The following is a 19,405-nucleotide window of genomic DNA, read 5'->3' as shown; positions in this document are numbered from 1 at the left end:
TTGAATGTCCTGAGAAATAACAGACCTATTGACAAAGGAATTCAGCAAACGGGTTTTACGGCTTGACATGGAGGCCATGGTGAGGCAGGGGTAGGAAACCTTGGCAACTGGTGGTGGGAAACGTAAGATCATGAAATCTTAGCCTGGAGTGGAGTAGAAGACTGAAGTTATCTGCTTCACATACTCTGTGTGTGGGTGGTGTGGGAAACAGATGGTGTGGGACGTAGGTACACAATGTATATTGGGACTCAAGGCATTAGCTCTGTTTTTCCTTACGTTTAGTTGGACGACACAGTAGCATAGCCAAGCCTGGATGATGGAAAATCAATTGACAATGCACAGATGATGGAAGGGTCAGCAAACGGGACGTTCCTTTAGGAAGGAGATGAGTGATTTCTTTAGACAATAGACAATAGGCGCAGGAATAGGCCATTCGGCCCTCCGAGCCAGCACCGACATTCAATGTGATCATGGATGATCATCCACAATCTCTACCCCGTTCCTGCCTTCTCCCCATATCCCTTGACTCCTCTATCTTTAAGAGCTCTATCTAACTCTCTTGAAAGCATCCAGAGAATCGCCCTCCACTGCCTTCTGAAGCAGAGAATTCCACAGACTCACAACTCTCTGGGTGAAAAAGTATTTCCTCATCTCCGTTCCAAATGGTTTACCCCTTATTCTTAAACTGTGGCCCCTGGTTCTGGACTCCCCCAACATCGGCAACATGTTTCCTGCCTCGAGCATGTCCAAACCTTTAATAATCTTACATGTTTCAATAAGATACCCTCTCATCCTTCTAAATTCCATAGCATACAAGTCCAGCCGCTCCGTTCTATCAATATATGATTGTCCCGATATCCCAGGAATTAACCTTGTGAACCTGCGCTCGCTCAATAGCAAGAATGTCCTTCCTCAAATTTGGGGACCAAAACTGCACACAATATTCCAGGTGTGGTCTCACTAGGGCCCTGTACAACTACAGATGGACCTCTTTGCTCCTATACTCAACTCCTCTTGTTATGAAGGCCAACATGTCATTTGCTTTCTTCACTGCCTGCTGTGCCTGCAGCTGTTCCTTTCTTTAGACGTAGGGGGGTGAATCTATAGAATTAATTGCCACAGAAGGCCGTGGAGGCCAGTCAATGGACATTTTCAAGGCAGAGATAGATAGATTCTTGATTAGTACGGGCATTAGGGGTTATGGGGAGAAGGCAGGAGAATGGGGTTAGGAGGGAGAGATAGATCAGCCATGGTTGAATGGCGGAGAAGACTTGATGAGCCGAATGATCTAATTCTGCTCATATCACGTATGAAAACATGTTAGAAATGATTGAGTTTGTTGTTGATGAATAAAATCACCACAGGAAACTGATGCAGACATTATGAAGAAAGGGGCAGTGTTGGATGCTGGGGTTCTGATGCCTGCTGGGAAGAGCAACTATTGCTACTTGATCTCTTATCTTGATCACAGAAGTAAAGTGACGATGAAGGAGGTAGGGAAAGGATGTAGTGCCCATTGAAAATAAGGCAGGGAGCTCGTGTGGATTAACAAGGGATGTACACTTCCTCGACCCAAACCATCAACACTCCATGTTGTCCAGAGATGCTGCCTGTCCTGCTGAGTTACTCCAGTACTTTGTGCCTTTTATTGTAAGCCAGCACCTGCAGTTCCTTGTGCGTGTGTATATTTTTACGTAGTTGCGTTAAGTGTGTGAGCATGCACGTGTGTGACCACCACTATCCACATTAGGGAGATGTTTAGGGTTAACAGAGGTGAATGCCAAGGACAGGGGTTTGCATCTGCAATACATTTCAGTGATGTGGACAAAAAGGTAGCAAAACACACACACTCAACTTGTTTAGATTTCAGTGAAAGCTTGATTTTGAATAATATGTAATTAATATTTCTGATTGGATCACGAAATTATTTTTTTATTATTGACTATGTGCCAATTTTGATGAGGCACGGATGTCCATATGTTTGGGGCTGTGCATGCAGTTGGATGAATCATGTCAATGAAATGCTTTTAACGAGGAAATTACTTAAAACAAGGTTCATGTAAACTGACAGTAATCTCTTAATTGGCTTCAGCTGCCTGTAAAGTCACATTTTTTAAGTCAATTCTAGTTTAGTAACTTTCTAAGTGACAACTAATGTGGTTACAATGGGCATCAGGGGAAATTACTGTTCAGCAGTGGAAGAGAGGATGTGTATCTTTCAATGAGCTCTGCTGTTTAACATTGAAGATGCCTGCTACTGATAATTTAGCTAATGTATACCTTGTCCACATTAGGCTCTAACTGTATGGTTACATTAATCAGAGAATGGCAATTCTAGATTGAATCTGCACACAGAAATCTCTGCTTTGGTTTTAAACTGGGTAATGTAGGCTCCCGGCTTTGGTAGAATCATTTGATGGAAAATACCGAATACTTTGAGATCAGATTCACCATTTAACAAAGAAATGGCTTCCTCAGATTACAAGATTCATCGATCAACGAGGCACTTTAAGATTTGGCCTGACAATCTTGATGTATTCAAGGGAGAGTTAGATATGATGTATTCAAGAGAGAGTTAGATAGAGCTCTTAGGGCGAACAGAATCAATGGATATGGGGAGAAAGCAGGAACGGGGTACTGATTTTAATATGATCAGCCATGATCATATTAAATGGCGGTGCTGGCTCGAAGGGCTGAATGGCCTACTCCTGCACCTATTTTCCATGTTTCTATGACATTATGTATTGAATCTATCTTCCACAGTCCGAGGTGCTATGAGAGGGGCTTGTCGGTGGGAACTACTCCCGAAACGTTACAATCTGATCCTCCAGAATACAGTGTCGCAGTGCAGAATAGATGACATGATGGTGAAATAAAGTTGACAGCAGTACCATGCCCTCAGGCGATAGAAATAGGATGCAGCTTACCTTCACATTCCTCATCTTCAGAATTGAAATTAATGGCAAAATTGTGTGAGACCTGCAAAAGAAAATAGTATAGGAAAATAAACTAAAATATTAATGCTCCCGATTATTCTCACAAAGAGATTGCATTCCTTTTTTGTTACTAATGAAAGATTTATTCCGCGCTGGAAAGGAGAACGTGTTGTTGATTCACACAAAGGCTCAATTGTTGCCATTGACTCATGAGCGAATCATTCCCTTGATGTTCCCAGCAATGAAAATCACATTTACTGTACTGGCAGCATCCTGAGTCCAAAGTGATAGTTTACAAATAATATCTTTTAATATTGTTGTGACAGCCAAGTAATACGAAGGAAAAATAATGACCTCCAGTTGCAGTGTACAGTCCCAAAGTGCCAATAAACAAGAGAGTCATAGAGTGATACAGTGTGGAAACAGGCCCTTCGGCCCAACTTGCCCACACCGGCCAACATGTCCCAGCTATACTAGTCCCACCTGCTTGTGTTTGGTCCATATCCCTCCAAATCTGTCCTATCCATGTACCTGTCTAACTTTTTCTTAAATGTTGCGATAGTCCCTGCCTCAACTAGCTCTTCTGTGAATGTGAGGTTATCCATTTGGTGGCAAAAACAGGAAAACAGACTATTATCTAAATGGTGGCCGACTAGGAAAAGGGGAGATGCAGCGAGACCTGGGTGTCATGGTACACCAGTCATTGAAAGTAGGCATGCAGGTGCAGCAGGCAGTGAAGAAAGCGAATGGTATGTTAGCTTTCATAGCAAAAGGATTTGAGTATAGGAGCAGGGAGGTTCTACTGCAGTTGGACAGGGTCTTGGTGAGACCACACCTGGAGTATTGCGTACAGTTTTGGTCTCCAAATCTGAGGAAGGACATTATTGCCATAGAGGGAGTGCAGAGAAGGTTCACCAGACTGATTCCTGGGATGTCAGGACTGTCTTATGAAGAAAGACTGGATAGACTTGGTTTATACTCTCTAGAATTTAGGAGATTGAGAGGGGATCTTATAGAAACTTACAAAATTCTTAAGGGGTTGGACAGGCTAGATGCAGGAAGATTGTTCCCGATGTTGGGGAAGTCCAGGACAAGGGGTCACAACTTAAGGATAAGAGGGAAATCCTTTAAAACCGAGATGAGAAGAAGAACTTTTTTCACACAGAGAGTGGTGAATCTCTGGAACTCTCTGCCACAGAGGGTAGTCGAGGCCAGTTCATTGGCTATATTTAAGAGGGAGTTAGATGTGGCCCTTGTGGCTAAGGGGATCAGAGGGTATGGAGAGAAGGCAGGTACGGAATACTGAGTTGGATGATCAGCCATGATCATATTGAATGGCGGTGCAGGCTCGAAGGGCCGAATGGCCTACTCCTGCACTTAATTTCTATGTTTCTGGCTGCTTGTTCCATACACCCACCACCATTCGTGTGAAAAAGTTATCTCTCAGATTCCTATTAAACCTTAAACCTATGTCCTCTGGTCCTCAATTCACCTAGTCTGGGCAAGAGACTCTGTGCATCTACCCAATCAATGCCTCTCATGATCTTATCCACCTTCAGAACCAACGTTAAAAGATGAGTAGTGACTGCTGAAACATCAGCTCCAGAACATTCCAGAACCCTGGTCAACCATGGAATTATGTAGTCTCAGACTACGCAGGCTTATGCCCATGTTAAATGCCTGCGACGTGCAGGACTCCTGCATGAATGCAGAGGTTGCACATTTGCAGGTTAGCCTGTGCAGCAATTTTCTTGCTCCTCTGCTGGGAAATCAGCTCTGATATCCAGTCCAGGTGCAACCTCATGAAGACCACTGAATATGTAGGAAGGAACTGCAGATGCTGGTTTAAACCGAAGATAGACACAAAAAGCTGGAGTAACTCAGTGGGTCAGACGGCATCTCTGGAGAAAAGGAATACGTCGAGACCCTTCTTCAGACTGAAGTAGGGTCTCCACCCGAAATGTCACCTATTCCTTGTCGCTGAATGTAATTGTACAAAGTGAGAAAGAATAGAAAGATCAAAACAGATATTGATCTTCCTATTCTTCACCCAACACCTCTGCTCGGTTTGCAATAACCAACCTGATCTCCCGGTGGCTCAGCACTTCAACTCCCCCTCCCATTCCGTATCCGACCTTTCTGTCCTGGTCCTCCTCCATTGCCAGAGTGAGGCCCAGCGCAAATTGGAGGAGCAGCACCTCATATTTTGCTTGGGTAGTTTACACCCCAGCAGTATGAACATTGACTTCCCTAATTTCAGATAGTCCTTGCTTTCTCCCTCCTTCCCCTCCCCTTCCCAGCTCTCCCACAAGCCTACTGTCTCAGCCTCTTCCTTTCTTCTTCCCGACCCCCTCCGATATCAGTCTGAAGAAGGGTCTCAACCCGAAACGTCGCCTATTTCTTCTCTCCATAGATGAAAGGCTTGGATAAAGTGGATGTGGAAATAATGTTTCCACTGGAGGGAGAGTCTAGGACCAGAGATCATAGCTTCAGAGCTAAAGGGTGCTCATTTAGAAAGGAGGTGAGGAGGAACTTCTTTAGTCAGAGGGTAGTTAATCTGTTGAACTCTTTGCCATAGAGGGCTGTGGAGGCCAAGTCAGTAGATATTTTTAAGGCAGAGATAGATAAATTCCTGATCAGAATGGGTGTCAAGGGTTATGGGGAAACGGCAGGAAAATGGGATTAGGAGGCAGAGATCAACTATGATTGAATGGTGGAGTGGACTTGATGGGCCAAATGCCCTAATTCTACTTCTATGACTTGTGAACTTGAAAATTAAACGCAAGCTGTTACGCTTTTACACAGTTTCATTTTACTATTTTTAAAATATGTACCGAATAAATGAGCATTTTTCAAATTTCTGACAGTTTGTTTCAGAATAATATATTGAAATGCAAAAAATTGATCTAATTGCTCCTGTTCAGAGAGTCTCAGTTGCACACGGGAGCTGTATTGCATTAGTATTTCTTGTATTATGCTCTGATATCAGTATATCAATCTACTAATTAATGCCAAGTATTTAAAAAATATTCAGAGCCAATACTACAGTACAGGACCGATACTACAGTAGGAAGCTGAAGGGTCTAGACTCGAAACGTCTCCTACTCTTTTTTTTCCCCAGAGGTGCTGCCTGACCCACTGAGTTACTCCAGCATTTTGTGTCCATCTTCAGTGTAAACCAGCATCTGCTGTTCCTTCTTACACCAATACTACAGTGATATTGTCATGTGTGGATCGTCTAGGAGTTGTGGCTTAGTTGAACATCTTCATTCCAAGTTCGAAAACACCTGAAGCTAAACAACAGGGCCCAATGCCAGGCTTGAGAGGCGAGTAGGCCTCGGCAGGGGTAAATTCTCAAAGAGCTTTTCAACATTCAATGAATGATTTTGTGTAAGTATGACTTTATTTATTTATTTTATACAGCCCTTTTCCATACTTGTTGATGGAGAGTGCTGAAAGAACTGGATTTCCAATCTATTTATTTTGCTAATTTAAGGTGCCACTTCACATTTAAGATATTGCTTACTCTACTCAAACTTTATAATTCCACAATTAAGTTTGTAATCTCCTAGTGCAAGACACACGGTTAGTTGGAGAGGATGATTTTCTACACAATTCCATGCTGTTTCGTATAAAAAGGCATAAGCCCATGTATTAAGATGACTAAATAGGTTCAATATTACATTTTTACTTGATTTTATGTACTGGCGCCTTGGAGATTATATTTCATAATTTTCCATTCCATTTGAAGTAAACATACAGGAGTCAAATTCAATTTGTTAACAGATAAGTTTAGGACCGATTTCAGGAAATACTTTTTTACACAAGAGGTGATCAAAGGATAGAATAATCTGCCAGGTACAGTTTGGGGATTTTGGTCGATGTAAACCCAATGAATACAAATGATTTTAGGCTCAAAATAAAGATCCAAAAATAATTTGCAGTCCGAATTTCAAATTTTCTTGTGGTATTATGATCACTAATCCCACATTCACCAAAATCACTATTTTCTGAGCTCTACATGAGCCAGGCAGCATCTCTGGAGAGAAGGAATGGGTGACGTTTCGTGTCGAGACCTTTCTTCAAACCTGAAACGTCACCCATTCATTCCCTCCAGAGATGCTGTCTATCCCACTGAGTTACTCCAGCATTTTGTGTCTATCTTTGGTGTAAACCGGCATCTGCAGTTCCTACCTACACATAGTCAGAGCTCTGTTCTATGTCTCTTTTGCAGTACGTTGATGTACTCATGGTTGGTATGATTTCCTTGGATATTTTTCACGGTATCTTGGTACACGTGCTTGTATAAAATGTGTGGCAGTAACAAAGTGGAGTCCCAGATGTTTGAAGATACTCTTTGAGCTGGCGTTCCAACCTACAACTGGGCTTTGCCTCTGCTGTACTCGCTCTATACCCATGACTGCGTAGCCAACCACAGTGCGAACTCCATCATCAAGTTCGCTGACGACACCACTGTTGTGGGACGTATCACTGATGGGGATGAGTCAGAGTACAGAAGAGAGATCGACGATTGCAACTGTCCATATGCGGTGCCAGCGCAATAACCTGGCCCTCAACACCAGCAAAACCAAGGAACTGATTGTGGACTTTGGAAGGAGTAGGAGGGGGACCCACAGCCCCATTTATATCAACGGGTCGATGGTTGAAAGGGTCAAGAACTTCAAATTCCTGGGCGTGCACATCTCTGAAGATCTTTCCTGGTCCGAGAACACTAACGCAATTATCAAAAAAAGCTCATCAGCACCTCTACTTCCTGAGAAGATTACGGAGAGTCGGTTTGTCAAGGAAGACTCTCTCTAACTTCTACGGGTGCACAGTTGAGAGCATGCTGACCGGTTGCATCGTGGCTTGGTTCGGCAATTTGAGCGCCCTGGAGAGGAAAAGACTACAAAAAGTAGTAAACACTGCCCAGTCCATCATCGGCTCTGACCTTCCTTCCATCGAGGGGATTTATCGCAGTCGCTGCCTCAAAAAGGCTGGCAGTATCATCAAAGACCTAACCATCCTGGCCACACACTCATCTCCCTGCTACCTTCAGGTAGAAGGTACAGGAGCTTGAAGACTGCAACAACCAGGTTCAGGAATAGCTACTTCCCCACAGCCATCAGGCTATTAAACCAGGCTCGGACAAAACTCTGATTATTAATAACCACTTTCTGCTATTTGCACTTTATCAGTTTATTTATTCATGTGTGTATATATTTATATCATGGTATATGGACACATTTATCTGTTTTGTAGTAAATGCCTACTATTTTCTGTGTGCTTAAGCAAAGCAAGAATTTCATTGTCCTATACAGGGACACATGACAATAAACTCACTTGAACTTGAACTTGAACATATGTGGAGTTGGTGGTTCCCTAGCTGGGAACCAGAATTCAGTCTCAAACTAGGGGTCTTCCATCAGTACATCGAAGAGAATACATTTTTCCACCAATGACAATGTGAATTTTTTTTAATTCATTATCCTCGAGGAACATGGAGGCTTAAAACAGGTTTTTAGATATTAAAGGAGCTAACGGATATGGGGATAATGCTGGAAGGTGACTTTGAAGTAAAGTATATGATCTTATTGAATGGTGGAGCAGGCAAGAGGGCCAAACGACCTACTGACTTTTATGTTCAGTCAAGAAATGGGAATGAAGCAGGAAAGCGAAGTGTAGGTTGATCATGATTGCTTATGAGAAAGCTTTGAATGGCTACATGAACTGCTGTTTCTATTTTGTACATTTTTATTTATGTCTGGGAATGGTGCAAGTAGTAAAAAAAACGTTGGCTCCCTTCTGCTGTTGCAGTGTGCACAACATTTCCATATTCATGCATAGATAGCAGAGTTGCTTCAATTGAACTGAGAAAATTATCCTGATTAAATACATATTCCGTTTATTATGCCGCTTGTACTGAGGTACAGTGAAAAGCTTTGTTTTGTATTCCATCCAAACAGGGTAGATATACTGGACATAAATACAATCAAGTCAAACTCGAGTATAATAGATAGAGCAAAGGGGAAGATACAGAGAGCAAAGGGGAAGATACAGAGAACAAAATATGGTTCTCAGCATTGTAGCGCATCGGTTCCATAGACGAGGTTAAATGTGCCACGAAGGGATGGAAGTGAATCGGACAGTACCCTAGCTCAAGGTTAATTACCGGCATGGCGGGACTGTCTTATGCTGAGAGAATGAAGTAGCTGGGCTTGTACACTCTGGAGTTTAGAAGGGTGAGAGGGGATCTTATTGAAACATATAAGATTGTTAAGGGTTTGGACAGGCTGAAGGCAGGAAACATGTTCCCGATGTTGGGGGAGTCCCGAACCAAGGGCCACAGTTTAAGAATAAGGTGTAAGCCATTTAGAACGGAGACGAGGAAACACTTTTACTCACTGAGAGTTGTGAGTGTGTGGAATTCCCTGCCTCAGAGGGCGGAGGAGGCAGGTTCTCTGGATGCTTTCAAGAGAGAGCTGGATAGGGCTATTAAAGATAGCAGAGTCAGGGTATATGGGGAGAAGGCAGGAACGGGGTACTGATTGGGGATGATTAGCCATGATCACATTGAATGGCGGTGCTGGCTCGAAGGGCCGAATGGCCTACTCCTGTACCTATTGTCCATTGTCTATTGGAAGGATTGTTTAGAAACCTGAAAACAGAGGGGGAGGAACTGTTCTCGAGTGTGGTGGTGCACGCTTTCAAGCAATTGTACCATCATGGCTCAATCAATGTCAATTTCATTCCTATCTTGTGACTGAAACAACATTTATGCAAAAGATATGGAGACTTAAAAAATAGACTTATACAAGAGTTGATAATGCAATCTGAGCCAGCTCGTACAAGAGGAAACTTGCGTACCTCTTTCACTGAACACAGTAATGTCATAAATTAACAAGTCTCATTTATTCCCTAATGAGCATATATTAAAGAAAAGACACAGAACATTAAATGCATGATTGGGTATCAAATGGACTGATTCATGGTGATTCTGAGAAATACATAGTCATTCATTTAGTAATGATTCAACTTTAAACAGTTGGTAACCGTAATATTTTCGATTTCCTCCACATGGCTGGTCGACATTATATAAAATATCATTACTGAAGCATTTGAATGAAGTGAGCCACATCAATTAAACGTGTTCTGCAATAAGGATTATGGCTGACCTGATTGCAACATTAGTTTTGCATTCCCACCTTTCCTCTCCTTGTTCGTGACTATCTCTGCCCTAAAAATATTCAACGTCTTCCCTTCTACCACCCTTTGTGAGCAGCACAGTGGTGGAGCTACTCGAGGTAATGCTTCAAAACTCCGGAATGCTCCGGAAGTGGCGGCGCTGCCCTGGCAGCAGCGGCTCGCCTGCAGTCCGTTGGTTTTTACTTTTTTGTATTGTTTTTTTTTCGTTTTTGTCTAGTTATGTTTTTGGTTTTTAGGCTGTGTTTATGTGGGGAGGGGGGTGGGGGGTGAAACGGGGGCTGCTGTCACTCCCTTCGGGGGAATACGACCTTTTTGTCGTATCCCCCTTCTTTGCCTCCGTCTACGCTGAGGCCTAGCGGAGCCGGCGACCTCGGGACTCTGGAGGCAGCTGACAGGACTCGTCCTGGGCTCGCTCCCGGCCCAGCCCGGGATGGAACGGTGCTCCCGTGAGAGCGGCATGGTGAGGGGCTGGAATGGCCCAGCCCAACGGCACTCCCGTCGGAGTGGCCCAGCCCGAAGGAGGAACGGCACTCCCGTCGGAGTGGCCCAGCCCGAGGGAGGAACGGCACTCCCGTCGGAGTGGCCCAGCCCGAGGGAGGAACGGCACTCCCGTCGGAGTGGCCCAGCCCGAGGGAGGAACGGCACTCCCGTCGGAGTGGCCCAGCCTGAGGGTGGAACGGCACTCCCGTCGGAGTGGCCCAGCCTGAGGGTGGAACGGCACTCCCGCTGGAGTGGCCCAGCCCGAGGGAGGAACGGCACTCCCGTCGGAGTGGCCCAGCCCGAGGGAGGAACGGCACTCCCGCTGGAGTGGCCCAGCCTGAGGGTGGAACGGCACTCCCGCTGGAGTGGCCCAGCCCGAGGGAGGAACGGCACTCCCGTCGGAGTGGCCCAGCCCGAGGGAGGAACGGCACTCCCGTCGGAGTGGCCCAGCCCGAGGGTGGAACGGCACTCCCGTCGGAGTGGCCCAGCCTGAGGGTGGAACGGCACTCCCGCTGGAGTGGCCCAGCCCGAGGGAGGAACGGCACTCCCGCTGGAGTGGCCCAGCCCGAGGGAGGAACGGCACTCCCGTCGGAGTGGCCCAGCTTGAGGGTAGAACGGTACTCACGTGAGGGCGATCCGGTCCGGGGGCTGGGACGGTGCTCCGGTGGCTGGGGCGACGTTCTGGCGGCGGTGTCCAGAGTCCTGGGTTCAGCCGCGGGCCGGCGGCTGCGTGTGCTGGACTGGAGGTGCGGCGGCTTCGACCACCCCGGGCCGCAGTGTTTGAACCGGCCCGTTCGCGGGGTTCGGTGAGCTGCGGGACTGTTTATACCATCGCCCGGTGGGGAATTGCCTCAGCGCAGAGGGAGAAGAGGGAAGAGACTGCAGCCCTAAGATTTTTTGCCTCCACCACAGTGAGGAGGTGTTTGGAGGACTCACTGTGGTGGATGTTAATTTGTGTTTATTGTTGTTCATTATTGTATCATTGTATGTATGACTGCAGGCATGAAATTTCGTTCAGACCGTAAGGTCTGAATGACAATAAAGGAAATTCAATTCAATTCAATTCAATTCAATTCAAAACTCCAGTGATCCAAGTTCACTCCTGACCTCCTGTGCTGCCCGTTTTAGAATGTGGAGGTTTTCCCTGTGACTGTGTGCATTTCCTTTGGCTGCACCAGTTTTCTCACTTATCTAAAAGACCTGTTTTACAAAGACCTGCAGGTTGGTAGGTTAATGGACCATGATAAATTGTGCCTGCTTTGTTAATGAGTGGCTGAAACTGAAGCGAGTTGATGGGAATGTAATGAAAGTAGAGAGCGATTAATGCAGATTCATGCAAGTAGGTGCTTGATAGGTGTGCAGACTTGGTGTGCCAAATGACCCGTTTCCATGCTATGACTTCAAACACTTATAATCTTCTGGGAAAACAAATAAAATCACCTTGTTTAGTTTAGAGCAGCGCGGAAACTTCGGCAAACCCAGTCCGCGCCGACCAGCGATCCCCACACGTTAGCACTGTTGTACATACTAGGGATAATTTAACATCTTTGGATTGTGGGAGGAAACCGGAGATCCCGAAGAAAAACCCATGCAGGTCACAGGGAGAACATTCAAACTCCGTACTGACAGCACTCATAGTCCGGATCGAACCCGGGTCCCTGGCGCTGTAAGGCAGCAACTCTACTGCTGCACCACCGTGCGGCCCTTGTATTTGTCTTAAATAAGGATCTCTTTATTTTTAAACAAGGGCTCTTGTTCTAGGTTCTCGCATAGAAAGAAACATTCAACCCTCGCCTACTCAAACTCAGAGAGTTACATTTTGAATGATAAACATTGGAAAATAAATTCCAAGATTGGTAAGTGCATACTCAGAAAGAAAATCTCAACTTAAAGACAAGTTTTCCATAAGCAGATGTGGACATGTTCATTATATTAAAGAACGTTTAAAGCCGTCATAGTATTATTTAAAGGTTTCTTTAAATTATAAGCAATTTACCTTTTTGACAAATAAATTGTTTGGAAAATTAAAGACAATTTTATTCCAAGTTTTTGAACTAACAAGGCAAACATCAAAAGAGAAAATGTACAGGGTAAAGTTGGTGGTGAAATATACTAAATCTATACTAGATTAAATGGAAATTTAACGGCATATGTAGCAATAAGTAGGACAAACAGTTATACGTAAATAAAGTATTTGGAATATGCAACATAAGGATTTATCTACTACCTCTAGCTACAATGGGGAGAGTGTTTCAGCCAAGATGTATGAGCAAACCATATTAATTGGAAAATATTGCCAAATGAGTGCCAATTTTTCTTTTTCAAGTATCTTGACAGAATCACTGCCAATGTTAGATATGGACATAGAAGAAAGAGTCGGAGACAGGCAGAGCAGATGGTTTTGCAGCTCAGGGCAAGGCTGACGAATCTTGAGAAAACATGCAAATCTGCACCAGAGCCAGGCTGGGAGAGGACAGAAGGCTCATGAATGGGAAGTAGCACTGAGCGAAGGAAGTCATCTGATGCTTATAAAAACTTGGACAGATCGAGGCAGGGCCGTAAAAGGAAGTTGTTGCACAGAAAACCAAAGTGGGGCTAACGGAAGGAAACTGTTTACACCCAAAGCTGTTTGAGCAACATGGCACCATTCAACAGAAATTACTCACCACATAATTCGGAGGAATTCTTGCTCCAAATCCCAAGGCGGAAAACTTCTTATCACTAGGAGTTAAAATGAATCACACTTCAGTGGAAAATCAGTGATATGGTTAGCAATTTAAAGACAGTCTCATTACATTCTTGCTGGACAAACTCAGCGGGTGAGTTTCCGCTGAGTTTCTCCAGCACTTTTGTCTACCTTCGATTTTTCAGCATCTGCAGTTCCTTCTTAAACCAACTCATTACATTCTTGTCGATTTGGAAAGCTATGTATAGAACGGGCAAGTCTTTGCAATCAGGAAATAAAGTGCTGGAGTAACTCAGCAGGTCAGGCAGCATCTCTGGAAAACAGGGACAGGTGACGTTCCGGGTTGAGACCCTTCTGCAGATCATCTGCAAGAAGATCGCCATAATGCGGAGTTTCCTTCTTGTGATGCACTAAACCTTGGCTCCACATGTCAACATGGCACATGGCTGAACTCTGAAACTAAACAGGGAATGACAATGCCTTCCATCTGCTCTGTAACAATATGTTATTTCCCCAGTCAGTCCTTGTATGCCGGTCCCACCAGCATGCGCCTGCATGCGGCAAGCGCGACCAAACCAGAAGCGGGAGCCGCGCGGAGGTCGAGTGAGTGACACGGCGTCGAGACGCTGCGTATGCCTGTCGAGGTGGCTGCGGGCCGGCAGGCGTGGAATTTTTAAACACAGTCAGTTTTTCTGAGCCCCGCGCGATGTCAGGACCAGCTCCACACAACTCCATACGGCTCCGGCGATCGAAGTGGGACCGGCCCCACGAGACCGTACGGCTCAAGCGACCACGTTAGTTCGTGCTTGCCGCATGCAGGCGCTTGCTGGTGGGACCGGCCCTTTAGATCGCACTTGCCGCATGGAGTCGCATGCTCGTGGGACAGGCCCTTACTCAGAGCCCTGCTGTAACTTTCTCAAACACAAGGGAACATTACACTTTTAGATCCACCAGAGGAGCTGCACAGTGGTGTACAGATAGGAACAGCCCTCGGCATCGACTCCACACCCCATTCATTCTCATGGCATCGGGAAACCTCCTGATTATCACCTCCCATGTTTCCAGAAGCTGATGAATTAGTTCTCTCCAGAGATGCTGCCTGCCCCTACAGCATTTTGTGACCACCTTTGATTCAAACCAACATCCGCAGTTCTTTCCTACAAATTAGTTCTGTTGTAGGGTCAACAATAGTGAGGGCTAATAATTAGTAAATAGGGATGTGGATTGTGCTAATGCTAAGATCATCTCTGACCCTTCTCACCCTGGCCACAAACTCTTTGAAGCACTTCGCTCTCGAAGGCGACTCTGGACTGTCAAAGCCGCCACAGCCAGACATAAAAACAGCTTTTTTTTACCATGAGCAGTTGTTCTACTCAACAGCCAAAAGTCTGTAGCCTCCTTTTGCTCTGTATTATATTTCATTCTTCACATGTTTAAATTATAATGTTTTATTTTTAATTGTCTACTGTATATCATGTTGTTACTTCAATTCAATGTGGTGACGGGAAACAGCAGACAAAGCCAAACAGGAATTTCATTGATTATATGTGCACTCATCCTTGTAACAGAAATTTGGATCAACTGTTAATGAATATAGACTTGTGGATAATCATCTCATTCTGTTTGTCACCTAATTAAGTCTTTCTGAGTTCCATTTTGAAATTAAGACCTTGTTTTATTGTTAATCAAGTTTCTGCAATTAAGACCTTGATTTACTGTTAATCAAGTTTCTGAGAAATCTTGTCATCTGAGAATTTAAAAAATATACCAAGTTCAAGTTCAAGTTACATTTATTGTCATATGCACCAATTGGTACAGTGAGGTTTGAATTACCATACAGCCACACGAATAAAAAGAACACAATACACGATAGAATTTAACATGAACATCCCCACACGGCAGAATCAACGTTTCCCACTGTGAGGGAAGGCAATAAAGTCACACTTGACAGGTCAGCTGGTGTGCACCAGTTTAAGAAATCGGCCGTTACTTCCAATACCAACTCCGCGTGGCCTTTCCATCTTGCTCCCTCAGTTCTCCTCCATGTTGATGAACACTTGGAAGAAACATTGGGAGTGGCACATGCACAGATCATACTCTGGATAGAAGACTTCAATTCCAACACCAAGGAGTGGTTTGGTAGCAGCACCACTGACTGTGCTGGCCAACCTCTGAAGAATTAAACAGCCTAATTGAGTCCGCAGCAGGAACTAACCCAACACATGTGAAAAACCACAAAATGCTGGAGTAACTCAGCAGGTCTGGATAGAAGGAAATGTGACGTTTCTAGTCAAGAACCTTCTTCAGGGTCTCAACCCGAAACATCACCCATTCTTTGTTTCTGGAGATGTTGCTTGTCCCGCTGAGTTACTCCAACATTTTGTATCTATCTTCAGTTTAAAACAGCATCTGTAGTTCCTTCCTACACATGTGAAAACCCATCTGACCTTGCCTCACCAATCATTTTTGTGGATGTACCCCTATCTTTACAACCGTTTGCATCCACCAGCCAGTGTGGAAAAAGGGTCTAGAAGTGTCCTGTCCAAAAACAGAAGTTGCTCATCACATCAGTGAAAATCATATCTCAAAGAGGGAAGGTCAGTGTTCAGACCAGATAATCTATGAGTGACTTTTCGGGTGGAGACCCTTCTTCAGACTTGTCACCCAATCCTTCTCTCCAGAGATGCTGCCTGTCCCACTGAGTTACTCCAGCAATTTTGCATCTGTCTTCAGTGTAAACCAGCATCTGCAGTTCTTTCTTACACACCTCCAGAACACAACTTTACTGGCAACACGATTTCACATACTAGTGCGGAAATATTTCTTTTAAATGTAACTTTCATTACCCATGAATATTTCGTGCCAGGAGTTTCCTGATGAAACAGAATAAATCTAACGATGTGTTTTAAGAAGGTACACAAAATTGCTGGAGAAACTCAGCGGGTGCAGCGTGTGTTTTAAGACCCTGAATTGCTCTGCCATTCTGCAGATTCTCTCCAATCATCAATGAGATGGGAACACCAACCCAATAAAACCTCTGCATTTACCAGCAAATAAGAAATTATGGTTGCTGTGATTATTTAACATGAGGGAGACTCATGTTAACATGAGGGAGATATTTTTTTTGTCACATGGTATCATACTGCAGAGACATGAATCCGGAATCCCGTTATGATCAATCTTTTGCAAGATTGATGGATAGATTGAGCCATTTGCTGCTATCACCAAACAGTAAAAAATCTGGAATCAAAATATTCTATCTGTAATAGCAATGAATTGTTGCAAACTTTACCATCCATCCTCAGAGTGCCTCTATGTGGCTCCAGACCCACAGTAATGTTGCTCCACACTTATGCCCCTGTCCCACTTAGGAAACCTGAACAGAAACCTCTGGAGACTTTGCGCCCCACCCAAGGTTTCCGTGCGGTTCCCGGAGGTTTTTGTCAGTCTCCCTACCTGCTTCCACTGCCTGCAACCTCCAGCAACCACCTGCAACCTCCGGGAACCGCACGGAAACCTTGGGTGGGGCGCAAAGTCTCCAGAGTTTTCCCGTTCAGGTTTCCTAAGTGGGACAGGGGCATTATGTGCCTCTACAATGGTTTAACAAACCATGTTGCATAAGGCCAATTAAGAGACGGCTATTCATCAATGTCCGTGCCAGCAACACCCCGTGGCATGGTGGTGCGGCGGTAGAGTTGCTGCCTTACAGCGCCAGGGACTAGAGTTCGATCCTGATTACGGGCGCTGTCTGTACGTTCTCCCCGTGACCTCGTGGGTTTTCTCAGAGATCTTCGGTTTCCTCCCACACCCCAAAGACGTACAGGTTTGTACATTAATTATCTTGGTATGAATGTACAATTGTGCCTAGTGTGTGTACGATAGTGTTAGTGTGTGGTGATCGCTGGTCGGCATAGGCTCAGTGGGCCGAAGGGCCTGTTTCCACTAAACTAAACTAAACTAAACACCCACATCCTGTAATACATTTAGTTGGGTCAGGTTCTAATTTTTTAATGCAATCAAATGCTAACATGATTAAAATCTAAATCTAGAATCATTTAGTTAGAAATAATATCAAAATGAAAACGGGATAGAAATAGTATTATCTTAAAAAGAAAGTATATTATCTAAGAGAGGATTTGACATTTCTGGTTTTTAATGATATTCTCCAATTCAATTCCAACTTCGGAAACTTAGGCACAAAAATCTAGTCTGAGCCTTTTCTGCTATACAAAAGGAGGTGGTGTCTTCGGTTGAGACATTAAACCAGGGCCCAGTTTCTGAAGATAGATATAAAATGCTGGAGTAATCAGTGGATCAGTCAGCATCACTGGAGAGAAGGAATGGGTGACGTTTCGGGTTGTGACCTGACCCGAAATGTCCTTCTCTCCGGGGATGCTGCCTGACCCGCTGAGTTACTCCTGAATTTTGTGACTATATTGAGTGTAGACCAGCATCTGCAGTTCCTTCCTGTCCAGTTTCTGAGCTGGGTGAATGCAAGTGATTCAACATCACTTGTCGAATGGAGAGCTTGATCAAGGCAGTTCTCCCAGTGTTCAGGCCATTATTATCCCTCACTCCACATTACTGAATAAATAACAGATCATTATCACTGCATTTTGTACATTTATGATGTCGTTTATCAGATGACAACGGTGATCACACTTTGGGATGTTGTGAAAAGGCAATATATAATGGAAATCTTTGATTTTTTTCCCTTCATTTTCTTGCTTGGCTTCTTGGCAGATTGAAGCAATGATTGATGTTTATCTGCAGGGAACAGATTCCTCTCCGAATCTGCATCCATTTAGGTTCCACCAACAGTGGTACTGCATCTCAATGAGAGGGGGAAAGAATAGTCTTCTTCCAGCTGAAAATAAACATGCATGGACATTGATTTTTAGGCGCGTGGTGCCTGCAGATGTCTATCAAATCGCCAAGCCTAAGCTTAAACTTGAATATATTGAAAATTCACTGTCCCAAAGGTGACCACTAGCCACATACCAAGAGGCAGTGAATAAAAAGCAACACTGCGGAACGACTGAGTCATAGAGTGATACAGCATGGAAACATGACATTCAGCCCAATCTGTCCACATTGACCAAGACAATTATCTAAGCAAATCCTATTTTTCTGCAATTGGCCCATGTCCTTCTGTTTCTTTTCTGCTCGTATATCTGTAAAAATCCTTTTTAAATGCTGTGATTAAATTATTCCATATATCCACCATCCCCTGTACGAGAGATGTGCCCCTCAGATCTCCTTTAAATATTTCCCTTCTCACCTTAAACATACATCTAGTTTTGGACTCCCCTACTGTTGGAAACATACTGTGACTATCTATCCCATCTATGTTCCTCGTTTATATAACTAAAGTCTCATCTTGACCACTTCCTGTCTGCGCTGTATATTGATTTTAGAAAAAACGCTACCATATCGCTATAATTTTTGGCGATCTTACTCAGTCCTCCTCCGCTGAGGTAGCCCTGAGGATTTTTTGAATCGATGAAAAATAAAAAAGTTATAAGTGTTTAAAAAAAACTTGAGAACAGCTGATTGGTCCTCTCACCTGTCAATCACCACAATGAAGGTAACGCCCCTTCTGGGGGGGGCAGAACTATAAAAACCCAGATGCCTGGACACGAGTCAATCACTCTGGAAGATCGCGAGGGAGAGCCCACAGCTGTGATTCTAAGCTGTGAATCAACTGAACTGTGAGTCTGCAATGTACTTGCAATAAATTATTTGTTAGCCTTTAATGACAATGCAATGAGAATTGAGTTTGGTGCCCTGCACTCTGCTTGAAATGCTATGAAATTGAATTTGACTTTGACTCTGACATCGGGAGGAGTGTAGGGGAGAGATAAGACTTTGCCTTCCATCACAGTGAGGAGGAGATTCACTGTGATGGATGTTTGTGTAAATTGTGTTGTGTCTTGGTTCTTTTTCTTGTGTGTATGACCTCAGAAACCAAATTCCACAAGAGGTTCAAATGATAACAAATAAATTGTATTGTATTGTATTGGTAGCCTGCACTCTGCTTGAAATGCTATGAAATTGAATTTGGAGGTCTGCACTCTGCTTGAAATTGCATTTGGTG

The 19,405-nt window shown here is 44.2% G+C and overlaps 1 protein-coding gene across 1 annotated transcript in view; it reads right to left on the bottom strand.

Moving 5' to 3' along the window:
* Window positions 1-19,405, bottom strand: part of cpne7 (copine VII) — a 172,050-nt gene that overhangs the window by 21,640 nt on the left and 131,005 nt on the right. Inside the window, exons 14-15 of the mRNA XM_055649026.1 lie at window positions 13,289-13,343; window positions 2,928-2,979 (exon numbers count right to left, since the gene is read on the bottom strand). Of these exons, the coding sequence (XP_055505001.1) occupies window positions 2,928-2,979; window positions 13,289-13,343 (107 nt within the window). The remainder of the gene's footprint in view (window positions 1-2,927; window positions 2,980-13,288; window positions 13,344-19,405) is intronic.

This window comes from Leucoraja erinacea, chromosome 17 (assembly GCF_028641065.1).
Source record: "Leucoraja erinacea ecotype New England chromosome 17, Leri_hhj_1, whole genome shotgun sequence".
Classification (NCBI taxonomy): Eukaryota; Metazoa; Chordata; class Chondrichthyes; order Rajiformes; family Rajidae; genus Leucoraja; species Leucoraja erinaceus.
Note: the sequence above shows the minus strand (reverse complement) of the source record. Positions and strands in the feature narration are given on the sequence as shown.